The sequence below is a fragment of the Platalea leucorodia genome, assembly GCF_965183815.1.
Source record: "Platalea leucorodia genome assembly, chromosome: 6".
Taxonomy (NCBI): Eukaryota; Metazoa; Chordata; class Aves; order Pelecaniformes; family Threskiornithidae; genus Platalea; species Platalea leucorodia.
In genome coordinates, this window is record NC_138828.1 from 62,150,237 (window position 1) to 62,169,820 (window position 19,584).

At 35.8% G+C, this 19,584-nt stretch overlaps 1 protein-coding gene across 2 annotated transcripts in view; it reads left to right on the forward strand.

Moving 5' to 3' along the window:
* Positions 1-19,584, forward strand: part of ARAP2 (ArfGAP with RhoGAP domain, ankyrin repeat and PH domain 2) — a gene marked incomplete at its 3' end in the record, with an annotated part of 127,575 nt that overhangs the window by 84,006 nt on the left and 23,985 nt on the right. For both annotated transcript variants that reach the window (XM_082316375.1, XM_082316376.1), the window contains exons 22-27: positions 298-510; positions 2,717-2,822; positions 4,712-4,859; positions 5,719-5,787; positions 15,834-15,908; positions 17,040-17,157. In XM_082316375.1, the coding sequence (XP_082172501.1) occupies positions 298-510; positions 2,717-2,822; positions 4,712-4,859; positions 5,719-5,787; positions 15,834-15,908; positions 17,040-17,157 (729 nt within the window). The remainder of the gene's footprint in view (positions 1-297; positions 511-2,716; positions 2,823-4,711; positions 4,860-5,718; positions 5,788-15,833; positions 15,909-17,039; positions 17,158-19,584) is intronic.

Genomic DNA, 19,584 nt, shown 5'->3' on the forward strand with positions numbered 1-19,584 from the left:
AGTCCTGAAGAGATCTGGGGATTTGAGTTGCCTGTAAAGTATTCCTGAAATTGTGATCCCAGGCTTGCTTAATATTATGATGTGTATTTTTGCAAAGAGGTCTAGTTGAGTGTAAGCAGACTTGGCAGTGTTTTTACTAACAAAGTGAGTATGTGCAAAAGGTCAGAGAGATTTCAGTAGGAAATACGATGTGTTTGACAGCCAGATATGCTTTTCATATAATAATGTTTGGAATTTTTAAAAGAATACTCGATTTTACATTTATTTATTTTTCTGTCCTGTATTTCTGTAATGCAGGTTTAGGTAGTAAGCAGATCTACCTTAAGAATGGCGATTCTTCCAATGTGGCTGAACTGCTGGAAAGCTTCAAAAAAGATGCAAGGAGTGTTAAACTAAGAGCAGGAAAACATCAGCTTGAAGACGTGACTGATGTATTAAAAAGTTTTCTTTCTCAAATAGATGATGCGCTTCTCACTAAAGAACTTTATCCATTCTGGATCTCCGCGTTAGGTAATGTATTCAATAACAATACAGGAAAGGTTGTATGTACATTTTCAGTATCAAATTTGAGGGGGTTGTTAATTACTTGCCTTGTGTCAATCTATATTGTTTGATAACTGGCAAAACAATTGTAGTGAGGAAAAAATGTTTAGAGCTTGGCTGCAATAGACTTATGTTAATCAGAGATGATTTTATGGCCTTTGAGTGAACCAGAATAATAAGAACAAACAGTGATGTTTCCTTGACAATGTATCTGTAAACAGTAGGTCAATAATTGCACTGTGTCATAGTTGGATCAACCAAGGTAAGAAGTGATGATTATTATTTTATGGAAGAATTGATGGTAGGATTCAAGAAATAGGCAAACGTTAGAGTAGGGGAAAAAAGCATACTCTGTCTTTTGACCATGGCAAAATGTTGACGCTGTCATTTGTCTGATAGTTAAATAACAGTCTTGCTGCTTAAATTCTTCAAATATCTTTTCTGAACGTTCACACAAAGTTATGTATGTTAACAATGTAGACTTGTTAACAACTGTTACTGTTTTTTGTTTCCTTAGAAATATTAATTTAATTTGAAAGAAAATTTAAGTAACTTCAACCCAAACCATAACTTGTGATGTACTTATAACATGAGGATGTGTGTCTCTGTGTGGTTGAAACCAGAACCATGAGATTACTAATACATTAATTAGTTACTCATAACATAAATTGTGATGATTTTTATAGTGTTCTTACAAAACAGCTATATTTCTTTTTGTTTCTATATTGCAGTATTTACAGACTGCAAGAAACAAACTCCCTCCCAAACTGTGCTATAAAATTGCAGGTGATGTGTAGCAATAAGAGATGCATAGGAAAAGCTAAGATAGAACATTAATTTCTGCATTAGTGCATTGAAATCATATAGACCTATTTACTGTTTGGCGAGTTTCGTCTTTAAAAAGATATTAAAAACATATTCCTCTCTGATTTTGCTTAAATTCAAACATATGGAGCTTGCTTTCATATGAACCACTAGAACTTCAGGAAATTGAAGTATGAATATTACACATTTTTGACCTTTAACCTTGATTTGAACAAACTAGATGAAAGAATATTAAGAATTTATTCACTTACCACACGATTACTCTCCTGTTATCAGAAAAAGTTGTATCTGTAGCAGTTTAGATTTAAGTTGTCTCTTTTGTGAAAATGCATAATGGTGTTTCAGTGATTTAACTTTCTGATTTGTACATGGGACTAAAATTCTGCTTCAGCTTTACAGCAGAGGATCTTGTCCTTTTATAGTTAAGTGACACTGAAAGTACATGTGGGAAGACTAAAACACTTAGGAAGGTAGAGTAGAAGACCTTTAAACTGTTTGGTTGGTTGGTTGTTTTTTCTTCCAGTTACCAAAGAAACCAAAACACAGTGCAGCAGTTGGAGAGTGCTAGCAATCAGCTGGAAGACGTAAGAGTTCTTCTGTGTTTTTTCTTTTCAGAAACTTGAGAGAAGCAGGGGACTGAGAAGAAAAAACTAAATAAATAAAATTTACATGAACTTTGCTCATGCCCTGAGCAGGATTATGCTCTGTAGTATCTATGAGGCACAGGGAAGCAGACTTAACTTGAAGGTAGAGAGCTGGGGCTGTGTCTCAGATACTGTAATTCCCACGACTGGAATTCCTGTCATTGGCTCTGCCACTGTTCAGCTATGTAACTTTGTACAACTTATTCACCACCCCTTCCCCTTGCTCTCCTCTTACCAGTCTTATATATTTGAAACATTAAACTACTTTGGACCTTAAGACACTTTTCCAATAAAAAAGGAAAAGACCTTTTTATCTTTTTTATTCTTATCTCTGGGAACTCTTAGAAGTACATTTGCACTTGTGCATACACAGATGCACTCACACAGGTACATGCACAAACTACAGATTAAATATCCAGATTAAATAAAATCAATTGCTATCATGGGATTTAGTCTTAAACTGTGGCAAATGGTGCTTGAATATAGAACTGGCCCTCTTTATTGCTGATGTTGTTTCCCTGAACTAGTGTACAATAATAGACTTTGTTAATAGTAGATTGTCAGTATTGCCTTTATGAAGAAGAGGTTGATTGAGTAAATTGTAATTTTAAATGACTAGATGATGCCAATGCAGTTAATGAGAGCTGCTGTTGCTTTTTGGTGTGTATTGTTATTAATGCTTAATGATTATTATTTTCCGGCAGATACACAGAATGAAAAGGAACGTGTGAGGAAGTATGGAGCTTTTATTCGGACGCTTCCACCAGTCAATAGGGCAACTTTGGCTGCTTTAATTGAACATCTTTACAGGTCAAGGCAAATGATGCACTGTAGCAGAGAAATTCTTGTAATGTGTTCTCAGTATAGTTCTAACATAAATGAAACGTCACTTGTTTCATTAACTAGTAAGCATCAAAAGCTTAACTAGTTGTGACGATTAATTATATTTGATTCTCTTTAATTTATAATGTGTTTTTTCTTTGGTTGTATTTTTAGCAGTAGGTACCTATAAATATCAATGGCATGGAACAGCCTTACAGTGAGAGAGGGCTGCCAGTGTATGTGTCCAAGTAGGGTAATTTTTGACGTATTTTCTTTATACGAACTCATTTTACCCCAGTCTGCTAGTCTTCCAGAGGATTGTTGCAAATGGTTCTTGAAATTAAAAGATTTTTTCAGGGAAAATGTCCTTCTCCACAACCTGTATTGCACATAATAACTTTGAGAATTAGCTACTCTTCCTGTTTTTCATCAGTGCTTCATTTTACAACTGATGTAGCAGTAGAGAATATCCAAAATATAAACTTGTTTAAGCAACAAAGGTCATGGCTTATTCCTAGATCAAATAAGCAGCAGCAAATGTATAAAAAAATGTGTGACTTGGATGATTCTGCAGTGTCATGGTTAAATAGTAATGGTCTAATATTATATTATCTATTGAACAAGTCAAATTATATTCCTGGTAAATTGTAGTGGGTAGAGAATGTGTAGAACCTTTTCTTTACAGGATATTGTGTTCAAAAATTATATTGCATAGCCAGGTACATAGCAGATGTCCTTTAAAAACTATTTATATGATTATTAAATTGATTGGTGCCATTATTGGGATAAAGATTATAATAAGTATTGTGTTTAACAATGTTTCTAAGCATATCCAGTTCAGATATATTAATATGCTGTTACATCTGCTGTGAAAGTAGTTTGAATTCATGTCTGTAACAGCCAAAATTCTGCTAAATACTTTAAAGTGTTTGCTTCCAAAAGAGGACACATTATGTTAACAACAGAACTGATACAAAAACTTTACCATAAGTAAAGAAACTAAGAAGGATCTAATTTCTTTCCACATTTTGTTTGATCTTAGATCATGAGTTCGTAGGATACGTAACATAATATAGCAAAGCTGTATATTTAGCATTGGTGCGGACTCACCTTGAGTACTGTGTGCAGTTCTGGGCCCCACAATTTAAGAAGGATGTTAAGGTACTCAGCTGCGTCCAGAGGAGGGCAACAAAGCTGGTGGAAGGGCTGGAAGGTGTGTCCTGTGAGGAGCAGCAAAGGACTCTGTGCTTGTCAAGTTTGGAGAAAAGGAGGCTGAGGGGTGGCCTCATTGCTCTCTACAGCTTCCCGAGGAGGGGAAGCGGAGAGGGAGGTGCTGATCTCTTCTCCCTGGTATCCAGTGACAGGATGCATGGGAATGGTTCAAAGCTGTGTCTGGGGAGGTTCAGACTTGATATTGGGAAACACTTCTTTACCAAGAGGGTGGCCAAATAGTGGAATAGGCTTCCTAGAGGCATGGTCGAATCCCCTTACCTGTCAGTGTTCAAGAGGCATTTGGACAGTGCCCTTAAAAACATGCTTTAACTTTTGGTCAGCCCTGAAATGGTCAGGCAGTTGGACAACATGATCGTTGTAGCTCTCTTCCAACTGAACTATTCTATTCTATTTTTATTCTATGCTAAATAATTTTGATATCACTTGAGATGCAGATAGAAAGTATAAGTTTTCATTTCTGTAATGAGATGTGAGATAAAGACTATAAAGAAATAAATATAAAAGAGAAGAAATAACATTCGATTTTTTTCATTGCATTTAATGTCGTTACTCTTTTTGAAATGCACTCCATATTCTGTAGAGGAGCCTCAGACAATTAAAGGAACAATTAAACCTTCTAAATATGTTTATTTTTCCTTCAACAGGGTGCAGAAGTGTTCTGAAATCAATCATATGAACCCTCACAATCTAGCCATGGTGTTTTCATCATGCTTATTTCAAACTAAAGGCCAAACTAGTGAAGAAGTCAATGTAATTGAAGATCTAATTAAAAATTATGTGCAACTTTTTGATGTAGGTATCTTTATATAAAGTGTCCTAATTGCTCAGCTGTTAGACACATGAAAATATAGAAATCTTCTTAAAGATGATCTTGCTATTAGTTACACTGTCTGAAGATTTGCAGGGCTTTCGAACTCTAATTCAGTGGACATTGTTCTTTGTCTCCTTTAAATTTTATCTCCTAGCTAGCTTGGCCTGTGTAGGAAAGACTATAGGATTGCTGTAAGCTACTGTTTTCCAAAATGGTGAATATTCTTCTTGCTGACACCAGCATACCGATTTTAAGAAAATTTTTAAGATTATGACTATCAAAAATAATACTTCTATCTAAATTTTATTGGCCTGATCAGAACCAGAGCATGGAAGAATTCTGTGTTCTTAGTTCTCTGAGCTGTGGTTACAATAAAGACTTTAGACAAAGTGTTGGTTCCTTAGGCCTAGAAAGAACATTAAATCTAACTGGATAGAAAAGATGCTACTAGCAGCAATTTGTATTAGCCATTTTGGTTTAGAGTTTACTGTGCCACTATAACATTGTTTGGCAGTTTTTCATGGAGTCCTCTCTCTTCTGATATGTATTTGATAAAGTTTATAGTAACGAATCCTATCAATGAAGTGCTGTTTCTGACTGATAGAATATTTTGCATAGCTGCTTCTGTAAGAACATGATTATTGGTATTGTTAATTGTAACAATATTTATTATTGTTACCTTATTTTTTATGATTTACTGTTGTTAAGTGCAAGCATTCCTCTATATTTGTATTTATCTTAGTTTATTATGTTAAATTAGTGTTTGCTAGTTTATGTTGTAATTTTTATACTAGCTCCCTTATACTTATTAATTGATCAAAAATGATCCATTTTAAACAGATAAATGAAGACCAGGTCAAACAAATGGATATAGAGAACAGCTTTATTACCAAGTGGAAAGACACTCAGGTAAGTGGCAAATATCAACTGGTATGAAAACAATTTCAACAAAGACTATTTTGTTGTTTACAGATTTTTATACGTAGGTTTCTAAATGTAAATTTCTAAGCTTGTATACTGACCAGTGCTATTAACTACAGAGCTGAGGGAAATAAAATGAAACAAAAGAGGAGGCATAAACTGAAAAAGCACACAGTTCTTTGTAAAACATAATGTGGAATTATGTTCTGGCCTGAACACTGGGATAACTTACAGGTTGTTACATGCTTTTACTATGCTTCATAAATTGTACTAGAAGGAAATGGTCAACATTTGCAAGTGTGAAAGTGATGACCTGGGTTTTTTTTTTTTAATTTTAAACATGCATATTATATACCTTCAAGTGTATATTAATACTTTTATTATTTCATGAGCTTTGGGTATACATGGTCTCTCTTCATTAGAGTTTCACCATGCCTTTGAGTTTAAAGCATCTGAATCTTTAGCCACATCCTGTTTTGTGACCATTTCTAGAACCCCAAAGCACAAATATTATTTGGGGAAGCTTCAGATGCATACTAACAGTGAAACTGAACTTCGTGGTACAATAGAAGGAAATGGGAGATCTTATGCCACTTATTATCATCTTGAATTCCAGTCTTACCTGTAACAACTTTTGCATAACTTCAGAGTGGTAAGAAACAGTGAAGTGATAGCATGTTTCACTATCTGAATGGTATTTGTGTACAGTCCTAATTAAAGCAAAAATTGATAAGTTTTGTAACACTACCAAGGTGGTTGAATTAAGAGAGGTGAAAGGAAATGTAGGGAGCTTAAAAGCTTTTTCAGAAATCTAAAGTAGTGGAGGAGCTTTCAGTGAATTTGGAGCTTATAGGGCTTTAAAAACTAATAGAAACCTAGCAGAAAAAAATCTATAATGCTTTGTCTGTTGGCTGCCTTCCTCCTTCCAGGAACAGTTTTGTGGTACTTTGTAAGCCATCATTCAGAAGACAGGGTCTTGCAAATACATGTTGAAACTGCATGTTCTGTGAATTGCTGTCTGGAGCCTTATTTTTATCTCATATTCCCTTATTGTCTGGGTCAGAGTGGCATGAAGCTTTCTGACCATAATGGCCTACTGTGAATGTGCATATAGAAGGTAGAATGCCTATTTCCTCCTTTTGATGCCTGGTGGGGAGTGACCAAGTCACTGGGAAAAAATTTAAAGTTTACTTCTAGTGTCTGTCTTGCAGAATGGAAACAACTGCCCTGGTAATGGCAAAAAAAACCCAACAGATTTGATATCCCTAAGAGTATTCTGCAAGGCAGGGGTTGAAATCTCTTTAATGGAACTTATTAATTCTGAGGTCCATGAAAAGGACCTTATTGAGATTAGAGAATAACATTTTCAAGCCTAAGATAGCGGAAATGCACAGACTTCTAAATACATTCTTTACTGTGGTATTATAACCAAAAAAATGCTTGTAACAGCTTGTTACGCTATTAACATTTTCCAAGCAACGCTGGGAAGCTCTAGGAATGGTTAAATGTTTATAATACCTTTTGGAAAAATTAGAGAGATATGAGAGGAGTTTCATGAGTAGAGAAAGAGATAGTGGAGACATTTGGATTAGACAGGGAGAAAAAGTAGAAAGGAAACTGAAAGGCTGTTGACAGGTTGAATAATATAGTAGCAACTGCTGGCTAGGTGGGTTTGTCTAAAACTGAAGCTGTGAGGAATATAAAGAAGACCCAAATAAAGTGGTTTTGTTCTTTATTTTTTCCACCCCAATTCCACTGTGAAATCACCTTTATGAGGTGTATTGTATTTGGTAGGCTGCCTATTGAAGAAAAAGAGAGAGACTTGCTTTTGTGGGTTTTTTTTGGTTTTTGTTTTTTTTTTTTTTTAAAATAAAAGTCCAGGCTTCCTAAAATTGGTAAGGTTTCTATTAAAAAACTTCCAGCACCTGAAAAGCTAGTCTTCCAAATTTTAAACTTTATAATCAAATTGGAACCTTCATGAATAATTGGGCCTGTTTGGACTTGTTTCCCTGGGACTCTCCAGCTTGTTGGTAGGCAGAGTTATAGAAAGATCGAACTGGAATTTTTAACTGTTCTTATTTTGCTGTCAGCAAAGTCTCTAGCATTAATAATCAGCTTTCTGAACTGATGGTTATGCCTAATGTGTTAATAGACTCTGGCTTGATTCTCATAACGCACATGGCTAAGCTTTAAATTCTTTACAAAAAATAGTAATATCTTAGCCTTAAAATATAAAATAATATAAAATAACCTTAAAATGAAATAAAATCTGCTACCTTGTCACAGAATTATCATAGAATCATAGAAAGTCTCGAGTTGGAAGGGACCCATAAGGATCGTCAAGTCCAACTCCCTGCTCCTTGCAGGACTACCTAAAACAAAAACATGACTGTCGTCCAGACACTTCTTGAACTCTAACAGGCTTGGTGCCGTGACCACTTCCCTGGGAAGCCTGTTTCAGTGACTGACTACCCTCTTAGTGAAGAACCTTCTCCTAATGTCCAGTCTGAACTTCCCCTGATGCAGCTTGATTCCAGTTGTCTAGGTTGGAAGGAACCTGTTGAGATCATCTAGTCTAATTACACTGCTGCTCAAGCAAGGACTCTTAGAGCGGGTTGCCTAGGACTGTGTCCTATCAGATTTTGAGTATCTCCAAGGATGGAGCCTCTCTGGGCAACCTCTTCCAGTGTTTGCCCATCCTCACAGTATAATTGTTTTCTTGTGTTCAGATTGAATTTTCTGTGTTTTTAATTTGTGCCCATTGCCTCCTGTCACTGGATGTCACCGAGAAGAGTATCTCAGGTTTTTTTATTCCCTCCCATCAGATATTTGTACATGTTGATAAGATTCCCCCCAAGCCTTTTCCAGGCTGAACAGTCTCAACTCTCTCAGCCTCTTCTTATATGAAAGATGCTACAGTCCCTTCATCATCTTGGTGATTCTTCACTGAACTATCTCTGGTAGTTCCATATCTTTCTTGTACTGAGAAGCCCAGTGCTGGACACAGTACTCCAGGTGTGGCCTCACCAGCGCTGAATAGAAGGGAAGAATCACCTCTCTCAACCTGTTGGAAGTGCTTTGTCTAATGTATCCCAGGAGGCCGTTGGCATTCTCTTCTGTGAGGGTGCATTGTTGGCTCATGATCAGCTTGTTGTATACTAGGTCCTTCTCAGCAAAGCTGATTTCCAGCTGACCATTCCCCAATGTGTACTGATACCTGGGATCACTCCTCCCAAGGTGCAAGACTTGGATTCCCTGTGTTGAACTTCATGAGGTTTCTCTCTGCCCAGTTCTTCAGCCTGTCAAGGTCCTTCTGAATGTATCAGATGCTCCTCCCGGTTTAGTACCATCTGCAAACTTCTTGGGGATGTGCTCTGTCCCATTATCCAGGTCATTGATGAAGATTAATGGTCTCCTGGCTTCTCAGCCAGTTTTCAGTCCACATTAGTTTACTTATTTCACCTGTACATTGTCAGCTTTTCGATGATGATGTTATGAGAGACACTGTCAAAGACTTTACTGAAACTGAGGTAAACAACATCCACTGCTATCCCTTCATCCACTAGTATCCTCATTGTAGAGGACTGTCATTTTGATTAAGCATGATTTCCCCTTCATAAGTCCATGCTGACTAATCCCAATCACCTTGTTCTCATTCATGTGTTTGGAAATGCTTTGCAGGAGGATTTTCTCAGTCACCTTCCCAGGGACTGAGGTGAGGTTGATCAGCCTGTAGCTCCCCAAATCTTCCTTCTTGAAGATGGGATAGATACTTGTGCTCTTCCAGTCTTCGGGAACCTTTCCCAGTTGTAATGACTCTTTAAAGATAATTGAGAGTGACTTTACAGTGACATCAGTGAGATTCCTCAGCATTCGCTATGTACATCTAGTTTCCTTAAGTGCTCCTTAACCTCGTCCTCCTCCACTGAGGGTAATCTAACTTGCTCCAGACCTTCCCTCTGGTTTCAGGGGCCTGGGATTCCTGAAGGTCAGTCTTATCAGTAAAGACCGAGGCAAAGAAGTAACATTGAGTACCTTGGCCTCTTATGTGTGGTTTGTCACCTGGTTCTCTACCCTATACAGCAGTGGGCCTGTGTTTTCCCTAGTCTCCCTTTTGCTGTTTATCTAGATGTAGGATCCTTTCCTATTGCCCTTTGCATCCCTTGCAAGCTCTAACTTGGGGTCAGCCACGTTTTTTCTAACCTGCACAATGGGACAGCCCCTGCTTCCCTCTCTTCTATGCTTCGTTTGTATGTCTGAGTTCAGTCAGGAGCTCTTTGCTCATTCATCCAGGCCTCATAAATAGAAAGGAATGATTTGCAGTGCTTTATTGTACTTAAAATTTGGAAGGCGGTGGTGAAAGGACTTCTTATTTTATTAGGTGGTATGCAGCTGTCAAATTTGTTCTTATTCATTCTTAACACATTGCTCGAAATGACTCCTTTTAGTTTCACAGAGAATGCTTGTACAAATAGAACTTACAAAATAGAAGAAAATGGCATGTGCTACTTTAGTTTAAAGGGAGAGAAAGGGCTAAAAAGAAATGCATTAGGAATTGTATTTAAACCTATACGTTTGAAAATCTATTTTTTTTATCCCATGAGAAAAAAATTTCTCTAAAGAATGTGGTAAATAAGTGCTAAATACTTAGATATGATGTATGAGAGAGTCTCAGCTGGACTATGGATTCTACCTACTGAGTCTCCTAGATATGACATGTCACTGATAATAAATTTCCCTGAACAGTGTTATCAGCTGGGTTTATCTATCTGTGAATTTTTGCTGTATGCGTTAAGTGTAATTTCTAGAGTAAGTTATTACACTACAGCTATGATTTCCATCTCAGCATTGCTTTTTGCCCCCACCCGCCACCCCCACCCCCACCCACCCCCCACCCCGGGCAGGAGGTCTTGTGTTTGCATGCCACATAGAGTTGTGAAAGTCCAAAGGTCTTAGGTGCACAACGGCTAACCTTACCTGAGGTGCAGAAGCACTCCCTGGCTTGCTCTGTAATCTTGGGACCCCAGTTGCTCAGGGCAGAGGCCTGACCAGAGTGTGCCCTGGTTCTTTCCAGGTTGATTCTGTTAGGTTGCTGGTGGCATGAACTCAGGCATTGTGTCATGTAAGAAGCAGTATTTCCATTTTAAGAATTTAGTGCAAGGCTCCTGGATCCCAGATATACTGTTCTGTCCCAGATTAAGCACTTAAGTTACTTGTGAAATAGGTAGGGAGACTTGGAGTCTTAACAGTCAGCATGCTGCATAGGAAGCCTTCTGACCTAGCCAGTAGCTTGGATGCTGAAAGAAGGAGCCTCTTAAAGTCTTCCTTCTTGTATGCCTGAATATGTGTGTGTCAGATACTGATTCACAGACCCAAACCATCATCTTAAGATACTTTCTAAAAAACTGGAACATTTTCTTCCATTTTAGTATGCAGATGAGGAATGAGGAGGCTAAATACTTCCTTGAGCAAGGTAAGGGCTGACCTGAATGCATTTTTCCTTCTCTTGAATATCTGTGGTTACAGTGTAGTACAGCTTTATTAGATGCACTGGAGTGTGTTATTTCCTTTGTATCTGATTCCACCTCTTCACAATCCTTCCACAACTTTACAATCACATGGAAGAACTTAGAACCTATCTGTTACGGCATTGTCTTGGAAATGTGAATTCAAATCATTGGGTTTGGTAGTGGGCTCATTCAGAGTGTATCCTGGATGAGTTTAATGGTTAGGTGGATTGAGTTCCTCAGCTTTACCAAGATGGCACCAGTCCTAAGTAAGAAAGGAAATTTTAGGTACCAAGAATGTTTTAATAGAAAAGGCTAATTTGTTGGATACCCATGTACATAAGTGATTGTTTTGAGGATCGCTATTGTGAAATTAAACACAGAAAATTGTTTTGTCTCTTTTTGCATTGCTCAAGACCTTATGTCACCAAACACTTTAGATTTCCATACGAACTGTTACATAAACAAAGGAAAAAGATATCAGAAATGTGTATGCTAGAAAATCTCAACATGAAAAGGAGACAGAAAAATTGATTATTAATGAAAAATTATTGTAGTAAAGTACCACCTTTTTCCCTCTCTTCTAGAAATATTTTACTATTAAGACCTAATCAGATATTTTATGCTATATTATTTGTATTGTGTGGACAAAATGGATGTGCACTATAAATTGTGTACATTGTTTTATGGCTTTACTCTTTAATATAGACTTGAATGGCATAAAATGGAAAATAATATATGGAATGATTTGCTTCCCTGTTTCCCAAATAGGACAATGAACTCAGCTTAAAGCTGTGGTTGATGTTCTTCTCCCTATAAAGAAAATAAGTAATACAAAATCCTTAGAAAAAACTTGTTCACTGGGGCATTTTTAAAATTGTGTATCTGAAGTGGTTCCAGATTCCTACTTGGAAAACATGGATTCTTAATATTCAGTACATGTTTTCACAACCTGTTATGAGGAAAACAGTAACTGAGCTGCTGGCTTTTTTTTAATTAATCTCTGTCAATATTGTATCTGAAGACATCATGAAACGCTGAGTTAGAAAATATTTTTGGATCTTATCAAATCATTGGTATCTTTACTCTGTATGGCATTTCCTGGAAAAAGAGCCACTAGAAGTCAAGCTAGCAAATATGAACTCAGGAGACCTTAGTTGTTTGGGAGCACTTGCCCCAGAGATAATGGCCTTTTTCTTTTTAGCTTTCTAAACAGACAGTGGACATTGGAACAAAACTTCTGCCTTTTAATGGTTGATAAATTGAAATTTGAACTGCTTTTAAGGATAGGGACTGCATTCTCTCTGTTATGTCCGCCTATTACCCCTTGAATATAACAACTGAGGAATGGAGTCCTCAAGAGCCTGACTGTCATTTGTAGCAATTTGATTGTGACTATGAACATTTTTCCCCTCCGAATTCAGCTGTGGAACATTTTATGCCAGTTGCCCATTTTTCTGTAGCAGACATGATTAATGTAACTAGTGTTTCAATTTAAAAATACATTTTTCTGAAACTCCATGTGCACATAACGTGACATGCATGGATGTCTAATGCCTGGGACCACTTCAATGCAAAGGGAGTAATTCTAATCAAAGGTGGTCCACTTTCTATTATTGCAAAATATTTACTGCCTGAAGCCCACTGACTGAAGAAGCTTCTTCTAGGTGGTTACAAGGATGTTTTGAGGTTTTATATATAACATTTTCTCTGGAAGAATTCAATATTTCCCTAACTGTCCATGGTGTTGTCCATAGGTTTTGTTGGGGGAATACATTAGAGCCAGACCTGGCCTAACGTGAAGTGCTTTTGAAAAAAGATTGAACTTCCTCTTTGCTTATACTTTACATTTATAACTTCTGTCATGAGTATAAAGTGCATATTACTCCTAATTTTGGAAGACTAGATTATATGGATGCCTACACTTTATATTTTACAAGCCTTGGCCATATAAACTTCTTTTAAACTGCTGCTGCTAAGTCCAACTTAGTATTTGATGTTTTCATTAACACTATATAAAGAATAGCCAGACCCCAGCCAATTACCATGCGCTGTATTTGCCAGTACAGACCTGAAATAGGATAAACATTTTCAGAATAGAACCAGTGGTTAGTTTGAATGATATAGCTTTAAGTTGATATCTTTCATTATTTCAGTGAAAGAAGGGGGTATGCTGGAACATATTCTTTTTCAGCTGCTCTGCTTCCTCTGTCAGTAGCTACCATCATTCAGCCTGTAAGCAGGTTGCAAGACCATGCATATGCAAGACTTGCATATGCAGACCATGTAGCACATAGATTGGACTTCAGGCTCATGCAGGAGAGGTAGCTCTTTGGGAACTTTTTTGGATGGGCTTCCAGCTGCTGTTAAAACTGATGACATGGTGCAGACGAAGTGATGTAACAGCATGGGTGATTGGCAAGTTAGGCCTCAAGCAGATACAATTAAGAATTGTGTGTTTCATTTAACATCTGATGGTCTGACATCATTGCATCAGAACGTGCGCATATTTGTGGGAAAATCATTTATGTGGGACTTAATACATTTGAGTATATAGGTTGCTATAGTAGAATTATCTCCAGGCTGGTGACGCAGAGTGTTCAGAGAACAACTGAACCAAATTTCTGCTGAAGGCCTGGAAGTTCTCATGTCTGAAATGTCACTGAAGTTCTGTTCCAGGTGGCACTTCATTAGCTGCTCTTCATTTTCTGTCCACCATATACTTAGGCCAGCTGTTTCTGTTTGCTGCTGTAATTTACATCACATTTTCTCTCCATACGGTTGTTTACATGAGCCCAGTGGAAATCAAATGTCAGCTTCATTCTTATTTCCAACCTTTTTCTGTAATATCATCTGAAAAGCAAATTTTACAACTAAATGAGCTTTTTTGAGTCTGTGCCACTATAATTAAGCTGCTTTCTTCAAAGTAGCTTTGTAATGTTTTTCCTCACAAATGTTTCCATTAGTTTTCTATTCTCAGAGGCTAAACTAACTTTAAAGTCACTGTTTTTTAGAATGTTAATGTTCTTTAAAATTGAGTGCTGCCATTTATTTTTCTATAGAAATGTAGTTTTAGCTTCTGTAAATTAGTCAAAATGTATCCCAAAGCTTGCCTGTTTCTATCATTTTCTCCATATCTTATTCTATGATGCAGATTTTTTACTTTTCTTAACCTCTTCCTCTGTAGTGATATATAAATAAGTAGCATCACTATGAATACTGTTCTCAAAATTAAGACACAAATTGTTGTTCTTCATGTTAATTTGATTATTAATTCTTTATATTGGCTTATTAATAAAAGGGTACACCTCCTGAAAGGTCCAGTTTTCTGCCTTGTTTTTTCTTCCTATGTTCTGATCATCGTCTTTAGTTTTAGAAAATATTTTTGGTACTGGGATGAATTACAATCTCTTGAAGATGCTTATGACTATACTGCAAGGGAATTAGAGCAGTCAAAACATGAGACATTTGTAACTGTAGAAAAGTGAAGTAATTTCTCATCCATGAAGATAATTTTATTGCCTTAGATAAGCAAACCTAGTAATGATGTCTAAATTCCTTCTTATGAATCAGATCTTTCTCCTTGATCATAAAATGTTGGATTTACTGACTTTCCAATTTCTTTGTAAGTTTCTGTATTATTAGACATCCTTAAATTATGTTTGTTGGTATTGAGTATATTAAACTATTATATATTATGTAATACATTTGCTTTATCCTCTAATTATTCCACATGTTAACATTGTACATCAAGTTTAGATATCTATTCAACAAATTTGAAGAGCTGTCTTTAACAGAGCTTGATATCAAGAGCATTTGGTTTGATTCCTTTTTTAACTGTGTAATGACATGTTTACGCTGTGATTAATAATCATAAATGTAGTCTTCATAGTAATGATTTTTGATTATCTGGATGTGTACATATGGCTAGATGACTGGAATATTCTGTTACTTGTAATTTTTCCTCTCATTTTTAAGTAACTCGTTTTAGTGTGTGGTTCCTGTCTTGTCTTTTTTCATGGTTTTAAATTTTGTTCATCTGTTTCGGCTCTGAAGTGAGCCTGGCTAACCTTTAAGGAAGAGTTATGGTTCTGACAGTTTAAGATACTAAGGTACACTCATGTCTTAGCAGTCGTAAATATAAATTTAAAATTTCCACTTATTTCACGTCTCCCCTAGTTTTCCTGTTCTTGAATGTATATTTGTAAAGTCTGTTCATTTTGTTTGATATGTTTCTGTTGGATTTAGTCAGGGTTTAGATTTTCCCCCTGAATCTGTGAGTAGGTTGGTTGGGTTTTTTTTTCTTTTCCTTACAGTAGTCAAATAAAAGCGAATGTAGTGCAGTTTTTCCCATTAGAGTCAACATTTGCAATATTTTTGTAGATAAGTGGGTGAAAAAAAGTTTGCGTTCAGTAGGTTCTAGCACATCTACTAGATAATAATAATTGTACTTTCTCAATTTAAAAGAATATTTAAAATATTTTTAAGACAGTCTAATGTTTTTTTTTAAATTGTGTTTTGTTTTAGGTTTCCCAGGCTGGAGACTTGCTTATTGAAGTTTACGTGGAAAGAAAGGAGCCAGACTGTAGTATTATAATCAGGGTTAGTATATAGAAGTGATACAGTGTTTTTACTAAGCACTTTCTCATGAAATATACCAAACTTATTTTTGTACATGGTTTTATACAATTACATAATTAAAGCATGAATTTATATCTATCACAATTCTTTTAAATAATCTTTTTTTTTTTTAATTTGCTGTGTTGCCTAAATTTTGTAAAGACTGATTGTTATGCATTTTTAAGGAGAATGTTATACAGTTTTAAAGGGGAGACGTCCTCCTTTAGTTTTACGGCAGTATACAGTGGTATAAATTCTTGCAGCTCTATGGCTGCAACACACAAGAACATTAACAAGTACACAGTGAATGCTGGTTTTATTCAATAGTACAAGGCCATTTAAATGACCTTCCTGCTGATTTTTCTTTTTGCCAGTGGCTATCTGCTTTCCTGAGTGCTAAGAAACCAAAGCTTGTTACTTACTATAATTGAGATTTTTCAGCCTTGCATCTGATAGTGTATTTTAAACACACTCATCTCCATGTAGTAGTGCTCTATTGTTTGAATGTTGAGGAAAAAAATTTCATTTCTATAATGACAAAGGACAAGTATTATTAAGAAGGAAGTAGAAAATTTAGGGGAGTGCATTTTTTTAAAATGTTATACATTTCTGTTTCTGTTTCCTTTTTGTTCTGTTCAGCATGAGACTCTCAAACACTTGTGTTTGTACATATATGTGGTTTGTGGTATATATAGATACACACATAGATACATACATGCACGTAAAACATGCTTTTTTAAATAGGAATAAAAATGGGAATATGCATTGCTAAGATTAAAAAAATGGTACTTCTGTAATATTTACCTTCCCATACCCAAGAAAACATATCAAGGGTTTTGTTTTGGTTTTTTTTTCCTAATTTTTCAAGGGTAGAGAAAAGGAATTTCAAGTTACCAAGTTATCAGTCAGCTAAAAATTATAACTTCAATTTCATGGAACAAAATAAGGAAAGCATGCTGGAGTCTGATAAAAAATTTATGTGTTTCCAACTCAGTATATCTGCTGCTTTTTTTTTTCTTTTTTAAAGTCAATAGCAGGAAGGAAGACTTTGCAAAAATAAATCAGAAATCGGGAACTGTGATATATTATAAACTGACTCAGTTTGTATTACAGGTATCACCTTTGATGGAAGCAGAAGAATTAACTAATGATGTTTTAGGAATCAAAAACATTATTCCCAACAAAGATGATATCTGGGCTGCTTTTGAAGTACTTGAAAATGGAGAACTAGGTTAGTGACACTTAAATTTATGTATGGTCATCAAATTTTATTGTTTTTATTTTTCAATACTTAACATAATCAAAAGCTTACTTAAAGGGTTACTAAAATGTTTATGGAAACAAAACAAAAATTAGCCTTCATGCCATTTTTTTACATTTGGTTACTGAGACATCTACATGATTTCTTTCTATACTTTGCCAGAAATAATGTGATGAATTGTTTTAAAATGCTTATAAATTGGGGGCTGAAAAAATATTCTTTATATTACTCTGCTTTGCAGTTCATCAGCTATAGAAAAGTAGGTCTTAGAATAAGTCTCGAAGAAACTTATTTTCATTAGAATGTCAGCAGTTGATTTTATAAGAAATGATGTTTTTCAGAAAATGAAATGAGAAAATACATGTAATACTTAGGGGAAGGGATCCTTTTTATTATTTAGTCAATTATTTTATGTATGTGGATGAAAAAGGAGGCATAAACATTTGTTTTAAATATGGTTCTGCCAACAGGAGCAAATGTCACATGTTCCCAATGTTCATGAACTGTAAAAAGGTTTTAACATTGGGAGTGCTTTATGCATGCTGGAGCTGGCGCTTTATTATTAGAGATACTTGACATAAAGTAATCGAGTTTTTTTTTTTTAATTAAAACGTATTTCAATGAATACTCACTAATATCATCTGATTTTTGAAGAATACATGGGGGACAGAAATATGTATGTTAGTATTTTAGTAAAAAGCAACGTCTGTTTGCACTTCACAGTAAGTTGCTGCTCTTATTATTTTCATGTTACAGAAGTGGACTGTGGGCTAGTTTATTTCTGTAATGAAGATACCTATTTTCAAGTTAAGGAAAAAAACAAACAAACAAACATAAAAAATGGAGAAAACGAAGATTACTAAACGTTCCAAGAGTGTTTGAATAGTTTTGTTGTACTTGATTTTCAGATGTGCTTACAATAATCTCTTTAGATTTACAAGTATTCCTGATATACTCAGTCTTGACCTTGGCAGTATCAATAACGAGAATGGAATTACATTCTCCTTTTTCACTTAAAATAAATGATCCTGATCCCTCTTTGCATCTTGCAGTCTTGTGGTGATGCTGTGTAATTGTAACAGACTTCATTTCCAGATTCATAGATGCAAGAGTCAACTGACGAAGAGTGCTAGCATCTATTATCTTTAGAAGGGTCCTGATAACTCCTACAAGTTCCCTAGAAATCCTGTTTCTTTTGACTAAGTAATGGAAAAATTTGAAGAAGGAGTTCTGTTTTCTTAAACTTGATATATAACATTTACAGGCAAATGAAAATTAAACTAGATATGACCAAGAGAACATAAAAGTAAATACCAAAGACAGACCCTGCAGCAGCTTTTTGAGGTATTTGGGTGCAACAACTAGTATTTTAGTGTGGGCTAGAAATGTTGTCTCAGCTAATGACTACGGAAGATCAGCAAAATTAGGCTTAGAGTGAGACAAGACAGGCCCTATATAGGACAATAAATATTGGCAAGGGATTAGAGTGTATCCCATTGAAACAAGAGTTTACAATCCAAAGTAGAAGTGACATACCAGTGTCTTAAAAACAAAATAAACAAGCAAAAAGCAAACTAAATAAAGTCCTAATTCAGCACCTGGCTCCAATCGGTAGACACTGTGTTGATGAAATGTCTGCTTTGTGGACCCCTTTCTGGAAGAATCTGTGCATCAGAACAGGCAAACTGAATTAATAATGTTGAAAAATAAAAATAATGCATGTAGTAAGGGGCGCTTAATCAGGAGGACTCCTGTGGTGCTATGGCTGAATCTAGCAGATTTTCAAAAGGCTGAAACACAGAGAAAATAACAGACTAAAAATAGTCCTGTGCAATCTTTGGTCCAAATGCGACACTAAAGAACTGAAAATCTACTTGAGTCTTTGCTGCTGCAAGTTGATCTTACTAGCATCATTTAACAAACACCATTGAACATTACATAATCTAAGGCATTTACAAATTAAGTTGAGATTCTGACCTGTCATGACAGAAACAAAGTTTGCATATTTGTTTCAAACGTACATCACAGTGTCTTTCTGACAGAAATGAATTTTCTACTTCTGTTCCTGCCACAGCCTGATACCTGTCCAGTGCGTGGTGGTATTCAGTTTGTTACACTCTATCCTGAAACTTTGTAGGAGTTATTTTACTTTTTAAGATATACTGCCCTGAAAATGAACCCTGAGAAGTCGAGAAAATTAGAATCTTATATTTCCTAAAAACTAATTTTCTCCTGATATTTAGTGTTGTTTAAGGTGAAAATGACTGGTTTTGGATCTTTACCAGCATACGACGACCTAAGTAAGAGGGTAATTGGACATATGTGTTGACTGCTTGCTGTTCAAAGTGCTAAAACTGCAGTATTAAAAATCAGCTAAATTATTTGCATATAGAAATT